The sequence below is a fragment of the Sciurus vulgaris genome (genome assembly GCF_902686455.1).
Source record: "Sciurus vulgaris genome assembly, chromosome: 3".
NCBI classification, from domain to species: Eukaryota; Metazoa; Chordata; class Mammalia; order Rodentia; family Sciuridae; genus Sciurus; species Sciurus vulgaris.
In genome coordinates this window covers 119,399,369-119,416,120 of record NC_136463.1, presented here as the reverse complement: position 1 = coordinate 119,416,120, position 16,752 = coordinate 119,399,369, and the positions used below count along the sequence as shown (strand labels likewise).

Sequence of the window (16,752 nt, the reverse complement as noted above, 5' to 3'; positions counted from 1 at the left end):
GTTGTATTTTAGTTGATCCCGAGAATGTGTTTATTGGTCGTCACTTCATTATTGTGCTTTCCACGGTTACCTTTACTCTGCCTTTGTCCTTATACCGAGATATAGCAAAGCTTGGAAAGGTAAGTTTTACATTTTAAATTGATGTAGAAATGAACCTTTTTACCAACATTTATTTTGTTGATCTAGCTTCTATTTGGCAAAGCTCTTAATTACAGTATTCTTTTTAGTTTCTTATAGCATATTTGTGATGATGGTAGAGTAAATCATGCTTGAATCATTAGCTTATTTTGGGGAACTGATGGTTTAATAGTTGATGAATGTGAACTAAATATGTTCTTCCTGTTTCTTTTTTAAGATAGATACCCTAAGTGGTCTGCTTTAAATTTAGAAATACAAAGAACTATATTTAAAGCAAATTTAAATTATTGGAAAAATGTTACATGTTTAAATAACTCAAAACTCAATGAAGCACCACAAAGAAATGAAAAATGTTGAGGAGATAATTATGTTCAACCTGATTTAAACTGTATGCAATATATAGTTGTATTGAACATTGCATGGTACCACATTAATACACACAACTTTCATATGTTCATGTGTTATAAAATTTTCAAAATAAAGCTAATTAATCTAGTAGTAAGGATGAATCATTCAACAGCATAAAATATTTTTATTTGTAGATTATAATGTCTTTTATGCCTTTTTCCATTCAGTAAATCTAAATGTCAATGTGTTGATTCATCACTTGTTGAGAATTTGGCCAATATTTTATACTTATTGCTAAAGATAAATACTGAACTCTTTCTAGGGAAACCAAACACATAATTATTCTACTCACCACATAAGCTCATTTGCATAGACTAGACTTTCTAACTGTATTTTTTAATCCTCACTCTCAGGAATGTTGGTATTTTGCCCAAAATATCATTGGTGCTATGTCTCCATGATTCCACACATTCTGATGAAGAATCTTTTAAAGACTATTTATATGATAATTTTACATTCTATTTTGAATTTTCAAACAATTGATTGAATTTTAATTTTCAATGTGAGATTTGCTATTGTGTACCAAATGATGAATTCTCTCTTTCCATGTAAAATTGAGGTTAGAGACAGTATTCAAGAGTATTCTGGAACTGCTGGGGAATGATATTGGCCAAATTATATTGCTATATTGTGTGTATGTATAAATATTTAACAACAGATCCCACCATTGTATACAAATATAATGCACCAATTAAAAAAAAGAGAGAAAAGTATCCTCTCCACCATATCTTCCATCCATACCAGTCATTCAGAAATTAACAAGGGTAACAAAATGGGATGTGTGTGTGTGTGTGTGTGTGTGTGTGTGTGTGTGAATTATCTGAATGATTGAACTGTTTTTCATTTCACATGGTCAGTGTACACATAAATATTATTCAGGAGCAGAAATCTAAGCCCTCATGAAAATAAAGCTACTAATATTTATTGTATTATTAATACTTGAACATTTCCCCCTTTTTAATATTTAATGCCTTATTTATCCCAATATATGCAAAATATTATTTCAATATGTGATCTACATATTATTTTTTAATTTGTTCTAATTAGTTATATATGACAGTAGAATGCATTTTGACACATCATACATAAATGGAGGTAATTTCTCATTCTCCTGGTTGTACATGGTGTCTCGGAGTTACACCCATCATGTAATCATATATGCACAGAGGGTAATAATGTCTGATTCATTCTGCTATTCTTCCTATCCCCAAGGCCCCCCCATTTACTCCCCTCTGTCTAATCCAACTACCTCAATTCTCCCCTGATACCCCGCCCCTGCCCTTATTGTGAATTGGCATCTTCATATCAGGGAAAACATTCAGCACTTGGTTCTTTGGGATTGGCTTATTTCACTTAGCATGAAATTTTCCAACTCCATCCATTTACCTGCGAATGCCATAATCTCATTCTTCTTAAAGACTGAGTAATATTCCATTGCGTATATATACAACGTTTTCTTTATCCATTCATGTGTTGAAAGGCACATAGGTTGGTTCCATAGTTTATCGATTCTGAGTTGAGCTGCTATAAACATTGATGTGACTATGTCACTGTAGTATGCTGATTTTAAGTTCTTTGGGTATAAACCGAGGAATGGGATAACTGGGTCACATGGTGATTCCATTCCAAGTTTTCTGAGGAATCTCCATATTGCTTTCCATAATGGTCGCACCAATTTTAGTCCCACCAGCAATGTATGAGAGTACATTTTTTCCCCACATCCTCATCAACATTTATTGTCGCTTGTATTTTTTTTTTAAATCAGATCATTGTCATTAATTTTATTAGAAAAGCAAATGAGTAAAGAGTAAATTAAATGAACAGATCAAAATATCTAAAAGTATATTTCATTGATGCACATTTGAATATTTCCTCCTCAGGAAATGTTTTAACATTATCAGATAACAGGTTAGAGTTTCCTATTCAGAGCTCTTTACCATAAAAATCAGATCTTTAGCTTACACCAACAGTAAATATTACAAGAACATCATAGATTATTATACCAACTTCCCAAAATCCAATAATAAATCATCATGATCCATGATATTAATACTTGACAAGTTGAGAAGCATCATATTTATTTTCACCATTTTCATTCTGTCTTAGCTATAAAAATCAAATAATGATAAAATCAAATCATTATGTTTAATTGGATAGAACAAAGAAACAAACCAGATATAAAACCAAACCAAAACAAAGTAAGCACAATCTGGGTTGGAAAGAGACCACTGCTCAACTCTAAAAGCATTAAACTGGGGGCTGGGGAAATAGCTCAGTGGGTAAAGTGAGGGCCCTGGGTTCAATCCCCAGCACCACAAAAAAAAAAAAAAAAAAAAAAAAGAATTAAAAGCATTAAACTCCAATTAAACCTAGCAGGGTATCTATCTAATTTGAAATAGTTTGAATGTATGTTGACTCTCATCTGCCAGGATTAAAGCCTAATCACTATGAGTTTAATAATTCCTAGGATTTTTAATCTGAGTCATGTAAAAAGGATGAGTCATAGTCCTTTCTCCATTACAACTGGAAAAAGAAGGCAAGAATATATAATCCATTCTGACTGGAGCAAGATGAACTCTTAGAGTAGTTTTGATTTGCATTTCTTTCTCTAAGTGCTTGAGATGTTGAACATTTTTTTCATATATTTGTTGATACATTGTATTTCTTTTTCTGTGAAGTGTCCATTCAGTTCCTTAGACTATTTATTGATTGAGTTGTTAGTAGTAGTAGTAGGAATAGTAGTAGTATTGTTTTGGTGTTAAGTTTTTTGAGTTCTTTATATATCCTGGAGATTAATGCTCTATCTGAGGTGCGTGTGGTAAAGATCTTCTCCTATTCTGCAGCCTCTCTCTTCATATTATTTATCGTTTATTTTGCTGAGAAGAAGCTTTTTGGTTTGCATCCCATTTATTGATTCTTGATTTTACTTCTTATGCTTTAGGAGTCCTGTTATGCAAGTCAGTTCCTAAGTTGACATGATTAAGATTTGGGCTTATTTTTTCGTCTATTAGCCACAGGGTCTCTGTTCTAGTTCCTAAGTCTTTGATTCACTTTGAGTTGAGTTTTGTGCTGGGTGAGAGATAGGAGTTTAATGTCATTTTGTTACATGTGAACTTCCAATTTTTCAGTACCATTTATTGAATAGGTTATCTTTTCTCTAGTGATGGTTTATTGCTACCTTCATTTTAAAGATTTCTGCTTGATTTCTTTTCAGAATCTCTCTTTATTTTAGTAATCTTTCATCTGAATTTTATCTTCATTTCACTCCTTACATCATTCTTTACATTGAAGGTCAATTTAACTATGTACATTCTAAACTCCTCTGATATTTCTTCTACTGTGGTGTCAATGGATTCTATTATTGGAGCATCTTGGTTTATTTGGGGAAATTTTCTCCCTTGTTTTCTCATGTTGTCTGTGTGTCTACCCATCTAGCAGTGTAGATCTGAGTCAGTACAGTTTCTTCCCTGTAGATTTTTAGTATCCTTGAAGATTTCCAGTACCTGGCCCTTAAGGGGGAGACAAATAATAACAGCACCCAATGCAAACAATATACAGCCTTAAACCAAATAGCTCCTAAGGCATCTACAGTTTTGTTGGAATAAACAGAAATGATGTATTCAATTATTGTCTACAATATAAACAGTAAATTTGCAAAAGGGTTTACAATTTCAAATGGTGGACAAAGAGAGAACAGAAGTGTGGTGTAGATCTCATGTTTATTAGGAAGAAGGAGAGAAGATAGAAAGTAAAAAAATTATAGAAAGAGTGAAAGTGGAATTAATAGAGGTTGGCTGTTAGCAGGAGAAAAGAGAAAGAGAATCCAGGAAAATAGATTGGTGGGAGGAAAAACATAAAAAGTAAAATATTTTTTAAAAATTAAAGATAGAAAGAAAAAAGTAAAAGAATTCTCAACAAAACTCTAATATACTATTCAGACATCCCAGTCCACAATAACCTGATGCCTAAATAATACTTACTTTAAATAATGATAGAAATGTAAGAGAAAAAAAGAAAAAAAAGGATCTTGATGAAAAATTGAACAGTTGTTTTTGTTGGAGTTCAGAAGTTTCTCAGCCTCCTTTCTCAGCAGTTAGGTTGATGCCAGCTCCAGGCTCAGAATGGTTGGGGTTGCTGGGGTGAGAGGGTTAGTCCTGGAGGTGCAGCTCCTGGAGGCAGGGTGTAGGCTTAGGATGTTCAGGTCTCTTTCCTGTGGGCTAGTTCCTCTGGAGATTTTAAGTCAGTGTACCTCCAATGCCCAGCAATTGCCTGCCCACATTGTAAGACGACTCCCCAGTAATTTCCTTTGGGTTCCACTGGTGTGATTAGGAGCCTGTTCTTAGTGCACTGCTTCACCTGTGGACCCTGTGATTCCTGATCTCTGATTCAGACTCTGAGCTCTAGCTCTAGCTCTCCCACCTCCACCCTTCCAAATTCCTGGTCGGGCACTTCTTTCCCAGTCACTTCTACAAGCAGCTGGATTGGAGGGGAGGGAGAAGCAAGTTGTATTTCTGTGACCAGTATTCCCCTGTGTAAATCTCTCTCCATGATTGATTTTCTCTCAGAGGCACACTGTCTGTCATAAGGCTTGGATTTGCCCAGCTTGTTTTTCAGGCAAGACTCGGGTCTGCCAGTAATTGGCTCCCCTAGCTGTCAGCCCCTGCGCCATGGCTGTAAAATGGTTACTTCCACTGTCCTTCATACATACCAACAAGAGAGATGGCAGCTTTCCTCCCATACATGGATACTGTGCAGCACAGTTAACTGTTTTTTAGAGCAGTGTCTCTGATCTTTAAGCTCTCCAGACCCAAACATGCCTCAGTCTTCTTAAGAATGGGGCCTCCTTTAATTCCTTCAATGCTTTACTATATTCACCTAGTGACTGTTTTGGCTTGTGCCTCCAGCTGCTCTGTGGCTGTGGGGCTGGGGATCTTTCGCCCTTATTTTTTTTTTATTTTTTTATTTTTTTTCCCGGTACTGGAGATTGAACTCAGGGCCTTGTGCTTGTGAGACAAGCACTCTACCAGCTAAGCTATCTCCCCAGCCCTGCCCTTGTTTTATTGTACAAGATCTCCTGAGTCCTTGATCTGTTTGAGTGTCCGGTATTAAATTCCAGTAACATTCCCCCTAATTCTTGATCATTTACCCACCTTGTTGAAAGCAACCTGTCTGCTTTTCTTGGTTCAGCCACAGAGCCACTAGGAAAGTGACCCCTCTATTCTGCCATCTTGCCACCTCAACATTTTCCCCTTAAATACCTCTCGAAAGTGTCACATTAGCTATCTAAATCTACCAATGAGTAAAGCAAAAATGTAAGGAACCCTGGAGTCAGGCTGCTTGCATTTAAATGCACTCTGTCACTTTCTAGCCCTGTTGACTTGATCATGTTATTTGATCTCTTTTCCTTAAAAAATCAGTGGAGGGGCAGGGGATAGGGATGTAACTCAGTGGCAGTGTGCTTACGTAGCACGTGTGAAGGCCCTGGGTGTCAATCCCCAGCACTGTCAAATAAAAAAAAATTAAAAAAATAAAAATCAATGGACACGTAACAAAAACTTGTTTGCAATTATATATTAACAACAGAAAATGATGTTACTGAAAGGAAATAGAAGCAATTTTATATTTTTCTGCCTATCAAAAAAATCTAAAATGTGCTTTCCCGTTTAAAAGTTAAGAATAGAAACACAGACCTAATGTGCTCAGAGCATAAACACACAGAGCCATTGATATTTTAACCAGTTAAAATAGTGATGAAACAGAAGAAGCAGAACAGACCCAGAAACACAGGGGAAAAAAAGTTCCCTGAAGAAAAATGAAATCATTATTTTACTTTTACTTTCATAAACCAAAAGTGCCAGTTTTATATTTTATGAAGAAAGCCACTGAAAATGTTTAAAGCCATGTTGCGAGACACAACAATAGTCATATTTGGTACTTACTTATCTATTTGGAGGTGAAGGACTAAAACTGTGATTTGATAAGAAGTTACATGCATGAGGCTATTAATGCTAACATATAAGAATACAAATGACTGAAAAATTAGACTTACAAAAAACTGTGCATAAGCTTACCCAAGTAAAAAGGAAAACGATGCAATATTTTAAATAAATAATCTGTATGCTACACTAACAATCTCTACATTTTCCTTTGCAGATCTCCTTTATTTCTACAGTTTTAACAGTTGTAATTCTTGGGATTGTAATGACAAGGGCAGTTTCATTGGGCCCACACATGTAAGTCTTGTTACATTTGTTAGTCTTTGATTTACAGCCTTCACATAGATGTTTAGATGACATAGTATCAATGCATAAATATAAAGTAATCAGAAACATGAAGAAAATACAGAAATAAATTTAATTAGAAACACCATTTATCTTTAGTGTTTGAAAAACAAAGAGAAAATAAGTATAGACAAGTAAACATGCTTTATGTGGTTGAACCCTGCAAGACTGAAGGGGTTAAAGCAAATTTACTGAAAATTTTAGTGACCAGCTCTAAGAATTAGAGTAAGAAAGAAACTTCGAATGATGGAAAACAGGAGCAAAGTTGACATAGATTTATTTTTAACCAAGTTTTGCCAGTCTAAGCCAAAATGAGAAGGATAAAGAACATAATGTTTTTTCCTATTAAATAAAATGTAGTTGCTTTGAAAACTGCCCTTTATTCTCTTGTAAGGTTATATTCTTTAATTATTTTGTGTTAAAATGCTCCATCAGCCAGATATGGCAGCATACACCTGTAATTCCAGTGACTTGGAAGGCTGAGGCAGGAGGCTTGCAAGTTCAAGGCCAACCTCAGCAATTTAGCAAGGCCTTCAGCAAATTGGCAAGACCTTATCTCAAAATAAGTAAAAAATAAAAATGGCTGGGGTTGTTGCTCAATAGTTAAGCACCCCTGAGTTCAATCCCTGGTACCAAAAAATAAAAAATATTTAAATAAAATGCCCCATCATTTATTAACTAATGGTGATTGTTGGCAGTGGCATTTGTTTTAAATGTTATTATTTGGTCAGGTAAAATGTTGGTACATTGCTATTGGTTCCCCAAGTCTTAAAAATGTTATTCATCCTTGAAATTCAAGTGTGTATACTGCTAAACTGAACTACAGATTTTATGCTTTGCTTATTAGAACAGATTCACTAGGTAAGAACCATATAACTTACATTTGTAGTCCCAAGAATTTGCTGGAATGAAACCAACTAAAATAGTCTTTAAGCAGAGCTGAATTTCTACAATGCATAATAAGTATTTGTTGAATAAATAAATAATACATTAGGGAGTTTCCATAACACCTTAAACATTTTGTCTGCATTAAACCAGGCAAAGTAAAATAAATTTAAGACATAATGTCTGAAGCAGTGCAAGGGGCACTGAGTCTTCAATGAGTGGGATCTATGACAAAAAATGTAAAGGACATCTGATGAATAGCTCTAATTGATATGCAGGCCACAAGGTACTTTGTTTCCCCATTGATTGATTGTTGTTCTGCAAAATTATTTTCAACTGTATATATTTATGAAGAAATTCTTAGTTTACCAGAAAAATGTAAAAAAAAAAAAAAAACCCTCAAGTGTATTTGGAAGAAAGTATTAAATATTTAGTTTAATTATATTTAATATGGTCTTTGCTTTGTAAAATAAAACACTGAAAGAAAGTATAACTGTCAGTCAGGTTGATATTAATCTCTCTTCAAATCACTTAATCCAATTCATAGTTGTGTTAGTCAGGTCAGGCCATAACAGAACACCATGGAATGAGTTTCTTAAACAGAAGGCAGAAGGCAGAGACAAATCTGGTGTGGTTGGATTCTGGTGAGAGCCCTCTCCTGTTCTCTGTTCTCACATGGCAGAGAGAAAGAACAGGTCTTTTTGGCCTCTGCTAATGAGGGGGTTAATGCCATCATGAAGGTCAGCACTCATGGCCACATCTAACCCTGTCTACCTCCCAAAGCTCTCCTTTCCAAATGCTATCACACTAAAGTCAGAGTTTTAGTATGAATTTGGAGGGGACACATTTGAGTCTCTAATGTTAGAAGTTGTGAAATGCTATTGAGTGTCTATTGTTCCAGTTATGGTGCCATTCTCTGAGAGAAAAAGAGCAGTGCGGGGCATAAATAGGTACCTGCTGCAAGTTGTTCACAGTCAATTATGGAGAAGGGACTTATTTTACAACCAAACGAAGAGGAAAAAGAAATGAGACAGACATAAGGATCTGTCTGAATTTGGGGAGATTCGTAGAGGGAGAAAATATGATCTGGGAATCTCAAAAGATACAATGGAATTTTTCTAGATAGATTATGGGGTAAAAGACATTACCAGTCCAAGAAAAGTCTCTATAAAAGTTCAAAAACATATATTCAATTTTACTGATATTTATAGTATCTATTGTGCTGGTTCTATATTCAGCTCTGCTTTTCAAAATCTACATTTGTAGCAATAAAAAGCACTAAACAGAATATAATAAATAATAATTTGGGTTAAAATTTTAATTATATGAGACCAAAGTATTGCAATTGAAACTTTTTATTATGAAAAATTATTCTAAGGAGCAAATCATATTATAACAAGAGGCCTTAGATATTTGGATTTTTTTTTTTTTTTTATTCCAGTATTGGAGATTGAAGCCACGGCCTCACACATGCGAGGCGAGCACTCCACCACTGAGCCCCAGCCCTCTGTACATAGTACTTTGAGGCAATATTAAAGGGGGAAATTAGCTAAATTAGGAAGGAAGTAAATGAATCCTCAATTTTGCCCTAGAAGCACAGTGTCAATCAGTGATTTCCACCTCTGGCTTCATATTAGAATTCCCTGAATAGCTTTAAAATCTGTTGTTGCCAGGTCCCACTTGCAGACATTCTGACAGAACTGACTTAGAGAACAGGCAATTGAATTCATTACTTAACAGTTGATTCTGTGAGCAAGGATCTAGGCTTACAGGGATTAAAAGCCTCTTGGCTTTTAAAATCATGAGTATATCAACTGACACATCATTGCTAAAATTAAACCAGAGATTTTGTTATTTTAGTTACTGTTGTGTGATTATTTTTCGTGATTCATTCTCCACTATTTTTTAGTATTTTTATATACAAATGAAATGTAAGATACTATCATGAACATAAAGAGAAGTAAAATATCTCTGCTCTGAAGAGCTCACATAGAGCTATACAATAACTATCAGATGAACAGCGTGGCTTAATACAGAGGAAACAGGAAGGGGAGTCCATTTCCTGGTGGGGTTAAATAAATTGATTTAGTGGCCTAAGAGCTATTTAAATTCAGCAGTATAAATAAAATGTGGTCAACTTCTTCCTCAAGCAGTGATATCATATTTTATCTGAGCCTTTCAAATTTTTCTAATAACAGATTATTTACTTAACTCTCTCAATATTTAGATGTTAAAGGAGTTTGTTTTTAAATACTATGCCACCTTTTATTTCTGTCTGAATACTACTGCAAACAACTTCTGTTTGTCCCTATTCGAGATCAGGCTAATTAAATCCCATGTTCAGGGTTTGTCACAGTAGCTAGTCAAGCAGATTCTTTCTGAAAATATGGCAGCCATGAATGCTTATAATCCATAAAACATGAGAAATTCAATACACTATGTGTGGTTTTCTTCATTTTTGGTTCAGATGAATGATCAGAAAAGCTGTAGTTTTTTCATAGGGCCTTTAAAGTGGTATTTGAAAAAGATCTTTAAACCCGCTATCAGAAAAGAGGAAGGTCTGTAATGGCCACTGGTATTGACCTTGTTACTATGGAAACACCTTTTTAGTGGTTGTGTTTTAAAAATAAAACACAATTCAATTTCCTTTTCCATAACTCATAGGGCCATAAATCCTGCTTTTTGATATGATTTCAAATATCTCACAGTCCAATGACTTTCAGTTCTTTTTGGAAAGTATGTTCAATTTTATTGTATTTTCTAACCTTTTGCTTTCTAAAAACTGAGGTGGCAAAGAAATTTAATTGCTTTTCAGAAAGTGTGCAAGTATAAAAATGCAGTAATACATTTCTCCTATTTTTTCTCCTATTTTTCTATCTAGTGTGGGAGGCATTATGATTGCAAAAGCCTTCATTTATTGACTCATTAATATTCAACTTTTTACATTCAGAATTGGAACAATAACATGCAGTTCCAAACTTAAAACTATTTTCCCTTCAGATGACATCTCTTTTAAAAGCATTTTAATCAATAATGTAGAATTCTAAAACATAATTTCAATAGCATCTACACTTTTAACAAGGATTTATATGTATATAGAGTGCCTTTCCAGAGGATCTGAGTACATATTAATTTACTTTTACCCTTTATCCACTTTAACCCTGAAATTCTACAGTTTAATTCTACATATAAAGAACTAGAGTGGGTTAAAGAAAGGATCATTTAAAATATGAGTAAAGGCAGAGAAAAAATACATATTTGAGGAAAGAAATTATTAGTTCTGCCAAACTCTGGCCATTGAAATTTTTGATGGTATATAAATCATTGCCCTTTGTGTTGTGCAAATGACAACCAGAGAATTATGAACTCATTGACACAAAGGAGAATTTATTGACTCAACTGTAAAGTTTTGTCATTCGGTATGATTGGATATAGGATCTCAAATAATGAAATCAGGTGTGGTTTGTTGTTGTTGCTGCCCATATCTTTTCTCTGCTTCCTGTTTTGGCTCTTATTTCTGAAAGATTTTCCTCACTGTGTCAAGTTGGCCACAGCAGTGTTAACCTATATCCATTGAAGTCCAAGACCACAGACAGGGAAAGAGCTTTTTCTTTTAGGGTTCTTCCATCCTCACTCCCAGAATTAGTTGTAGTGGGCTCTAATGTAAGGGCTGGACCCAGGATGATCACAGACCCGGGCATCATGGCCTGTGGTTAAGTTGCTTGTCTTTGAATAATCGCATTGAAAGGTTGAAATTTAGAATATTGGAAAGGAACTAGTATATTTCTTGAAACAGTAGAAAAAGAATATGGAGAATAAAACATGGATATATTTTGAAGACCATAGTGTGTATTTTATCTTTTTCAACGTACCATAAGTACTATGAGAACAGAGATCACGTTTGCTTTTTCACACTGTATACCTATTACTCAGCAGAATGCCTACCATGAAATTAGAATTCAGCAAAGAATTGTTGAATGGTCAGTTGAATATATGAATGAATCCATATGCCTTCTGGATTTAGACAATCCAACTTGGGGATTGACTGACCAAAGTTTGAAGTAATAAGACAACAAAAATTGTCTTAAGACAATAAAAAGTCCATGTCAAACAAAATTCTCCTAAGTCTAGTTCCAATCCTGACAAAATTTGCTAACTCATTTAATAAAATATCATTTGACTTTAGGTCATGCTGATAGAGCCAGCTACTTGGCAGAATGCCCACACAAAACATCACACAGATTTGTTTGACTTGAGACTACGTGAACATGGGGAAAACATTTGCAGTATGGTGTGTGCTTAGGGAGGATTCTTCCAGTCATCCCAAGTATCAGAGAAGCAAAGAGGAGCAGCCTTAGTAGCTCAGGGTCAAGTCCTCCTTCACTTATCATAAGGTATTTTTATAAATGGCTGCCTTAGGCTTACCACCTCACTGTTATTCCAGTCAGAAGTCAAACTGGTCTTTCGTACAAATTTACAACCAAAGAGCAAAAATCAAAAGGGAATGAGGGTGAGGTGGAAGGTACTGTTGGCAGAAATGTGTGAGACCTAGAAACGTGCTATGTGTAATGGCAGAAGTTCAAGGTTCTAACGTTAGGAAGAATTTGGAAAGCAGAAACACATTGCCCATTGTTTGTGGGAGCTAACCTGTACAAATAAAGTTCATGCTGCTCCTTTCTAGACAGTGTGTCTAGTTCTATCATCCCAGACTTCTTTTTACCTCATTCTTATGTCAGATACCCTCTATCCAGGATACCCTGATAATTTTGTTAAGAACTCTATCTGCTCTTATCTTGCTCCTCAAATACATGTTATATAGTTATAATAATGACCAATATCGGGGCTGGGGAGATAGCTCAGTTGGTAAAGTGCTTGCCTTGCAAGCACAGAGCCCTGGATTCAATCCCCAGCACCGCAAAAATAATAATAATAATAATAATAATAATAATAATAACCAATATCTATATTGTCACTTTTGAAAAACTTCTGAAAATGGTGCTGTCCTTACCCACTGTCTTAGTTCGTTTTGCCCCTACAAAAATATCACAGACTGAGTAATTTATAAAAAACAGAAATGTATTTCTCACAGTTTTAGAAGCTAAGCTCAAGATCAAGTCACCAGCATTCAGTGACTACTTAGAGCTGCTGTCTCCAGGATGGTTCCTTGAACTTTGCTTGCTCTAGGCAGACAAGCTCTGTGTTCTGACCTGGTGGAAGGAATGCAACAGCAAAAATGGCTAAGCATACTTCTTCAAGTTCTTTTACAAAGTGAGGGTTCCTTGTGGCCTACTTACCTCCTAAAAGTCCCACACCTTAATATGGTGTACTGGGGATTAAGTTTCAACAAGGATTTTATTTTAGCTATTTTATTTTCTTATTTATCTGTTTAACACTACTGAGGATTAAACCCAGGGCCTCATGCATACTAGGCAAACATTTTACCACTGAGCTACATTCCCAGTCCACAACATGGATTTTAGAGGGGACACGACCACTCAAACCATGGCATCCACTGGCCCCACAAACCCATCACCACCCCCTATATAGCTTCTGTATTTAAGAAGTAACTAGAATTTGGTGATTCTGGGCTAAGTTTGGGTAGAGTATAAAAGGAAATTAACCTATAAAGATTAGCTGAGACCAAAACAAAGGGAAAGCTTTATGTGTAGTGGTAAAAAACTGGGATTTGCTCTTTAGTTGAAGGGGCATTGACACTTCTTAATCAGAAGAATGGCCAATTGTCGGGGTCTTAAGCCCCCTCGCCCTTCTCGACCAGCGACAAGGGAAGGGGACACTCCCCAACAAGGTCAGACCGGGATAGGTAAGGCCGACTGACCGCCCGCTCCCAGCCCGCTCCCAGCCCTCCGTGTGGAGGACAATCAGACGCGTCAGGGAGACCCGTCACAGCAGGAACTCGTTTATTGAGGAAATCACACAGCTTTTATGTAAGGTGGGGGCTAGGCGGGAACCAATCAGCTTAAAGGTCAGCAAGGCATGGGGTGTGCACGCAGGCAAGAGTCCCATAAGACTATATGGCAAGCACGAGCTGATCACGTTCGTGGAACTATTGTTAACCAATCCCTGACGGTGGTCCGATTCATCCTCATTAACTATTGAAACCGCCTTTGAGGCCTTGATCTTGCTCACTCGCAAGGGAGTAAGGAGTCAGTCTGAGTTAGTTAACGCGTCATTAGTCCCAACAGCCAATCAAGTCTCCATTTTAATTTGACTTATCTTAAAACAGGTGAGGATATATAGGAATATAGAAACCTAGAAGGAGGCTATCCATTGCAAGTGTCCAGGCAGAAGACAATTTGAACATTAAAAAGGCAAGGTTGATAGAAATAAAGTGAAGGAATTATTCGAGTAATTTCAAGCTGATGAAATTATTAAGACTAAGTGACTAATTGAGAGGATCATGGGAGTAGGAGTTACCTAGGGAAAATGGGTGACACCAAGACTTCCAGCTTAGACAACTAGATCAATAGATGGTCCAGAACTTGCCACCAAGTTGAGAAAATGAAAGGGTCTGTTCAAGTAGCATATATTAAGTAAATGACTGTGGGTCAGTCGCTCTTCTAGGTTTTGGGGCTGAAAAGAAAATGTCCCCCTGTCCCTTTCTGTGGTTCTCGTACAGTTTACGGATGATGAAATGGAGCTTCAACAGATGTCTTGAAATTTATTTTTTAAGAGATGCAGTCTCACTACTTTGCCCAGGTTGGCCCCAAATTGTTGAACTCAGACCATCCTCCTGCTCAGCCTCCCAAGTAAGCTGGGACCATAGACATGCCTACCATACCCACTTCTCAATAGATAGGGCTATAAGCAGGGTGATGTATGTATGTAGAGGACAGGATCTTTTAGATTCCTTACCAGGATAGGAAAGGAAGCAGATATGGGGAAAATATAGTAAGTTTTTAATATTTTAATATCTTGATATTGTGTAACTTTTGTTGGGGTAGGAGCTGGGGAAGAAGGAGAATTCACTTAGAATGACACTTTAGAATTTCTGGAGGGCCTGGTAGGGGCAAGACTATATAAGGACAGTATATAAGATGAAGTAGTTACTACATGAATAGAACCTCAGTGAAAATAATTATCAGGAGCTCACATCTGAAATTACAGTTATTTTTAATATATACTCACCTCATATTTTAATTGTTTTGTGGAAAGACACAACAGAGAACCAAGAACAACATCCAAAATTCTAACAAATTTTTATTATATTAAAGAAGTGAATTCTACCCCTTCGTACCCAGATTCCTACTGAACTCTGAAAAACAGTAAACAGGTAAAGACAATTATTAAAGACTTAACAGAGCAATTGGAGACAATAGAGGAAAAACAGTAGCAGATGATCGTAAGACTCAAAAGAGGTTGATGTTCCCAATGGCAAAAAAAATAAATATTTTCAATGATTATGGATTTTTTACATGATTCATATTTTAAAAACCAAGATTACATTGTGGCAAAAAGTCAACCTGAAGTTTTATGCAAATTTTAAATCAAAATCAACTTTTTAAACTTTATTTTTTTTAAATGGACCAGTTTTGATGTTAGAGTTTCCCAAGGAGAATTTTCCCAGTCAGCTTTTATGTTCATGTAAATTACAACTGCCTATAGAATAGAATACAAGTGATCCAGAGCAAGGAAGTAGCAGAGAGCTATCAGCTGATGCCAGAGCTGCAGGAAGTGGGCAGATCTGCCTGTCATGAGTAGCCTGCGGTCTGACAGGAAACTGGAGCCTAATGTGCCATCCAGAGCATTTAACTCTCAGATGTGTGATTGAAGAGGTTAACATGTAAAACTTTTAACCAGTATGGAGGCTCTGTCAGGACTGTATAATGTGGAAGTAGCCTCTGTTTAACCAGAAAGAGTGTGGGTATAAGCCAGAGAGAGGCCTGAGGTTGTTTGATCACAGGAGGTCTCCTGTTCTAAGGCTCAGGAGTAGTCACCGTGAAGCTTATTTTCCTGAGGGGGTGCAGACTGGGAGCATATGATAGGACTTGCTTCCTACTACCTGGGCTTATTACTATTCATCTGGCATTTAGATAAGGAGGAGTCTATATTTCAAAACAGGATGAGAGCCTGAATCCCAGTATCCAAAGTGAGCCGATTTCGCAGAATGAATTCAACTTCCCCAACTTCTCCACCTTCAGCACCCTGCCAAACACACACACCAAGGGTTTTTAAAAAAAACACAAGGGGCTGACTGGGGTGTATTTCAAAGCTAAAACTCTTTTGTCCTATATGAGAGTCTTGGCTTTAATCCCCAGCACTAAACAACAACAATAGAAGACAAAGACAAAAATGAAACAAAACCCAAGTATATGCATAGATTTTGGAGAGTAAGGGAAGCAATCTTTTAAAGGTATTTGCCACACTAAGGCTGCAAACTGCTATAAGCCAGTCCCTAAACTATCTTTCCCCTTTTTACATATACATATTATTCATATTACAATACATGGAGATATACCACAGCTTTTAAAGTTAAATACTTTTATTTACCTCTCTCTTTTTAGTTTTTTATCTACAGTGAACACTTTACTTTCAGTGTTATCTTTGACCAGTTTAACTAGGTGTCCAGTTTACCTTTTAAATTTGATCATTTTTGTTACTCCTCTTCCAAATGTTCAAACATATGAATAACCTATTAATTTGATTATTTTGTTTTTTCTGGAGACCTCCCTCCCAAAGCCTTCTGTTGTGCTGCTTCTCTCCAGACAGACTGGAGTCTCAGTTTGCTCCCTATTGTCATCCTAGGACTTCCTTTATCTTACCTCAGCTGACCTCACCTCTATCTGGGACCTCAGACCTTCCATTTTTCTTATATTTTTCTTTTTCTGGAGCGTCCCCTTAGCTTCCTGGTGTTTCTGAGTAAGCAGGGTTTTGTGAAACAAATCAGCTCTTTCTCATCATGAGTTCCCACTATGTGGCTGTAATGTCTTCCATTCTCAACAACTGCCACAATAGCATAACTTTCCTTTACACAAAATATATACGTCTTTTTCATTTCTTGTCTAAAATCTTGATGAAATAG

At 36.1% G+C, this 16,752-nt stretch overlaps 1 protein-coding gene across 7 annotated transcripts in view; it reads left to right on the top strand.

Moving 5' to 3' along the window:
* SLC38A11 (solute carrier family 38 member 11) overlaps positions 1–16,752 on the top strand; it is a 170,082-nt gene that overhangs the window by 128,224 nt on the left and 25,106 nt on the right. For all 7 annotated transcript variants that reach the window (XM_079134415.1, XM_079134416.1, XM_079134414.1 and 4 more), the window contains 2 exons: positions 13–119; positions 6,700–6,779. In XM_079134415.1, the coding sequence (XP_078990541.1) occupies positions 13–119; positions 6,700–6,779 (187 nt within the window). The remainder of the gene's footprint in view (positions 1–12; positions 120–6,699; positions 6,780–16,752) is intronic.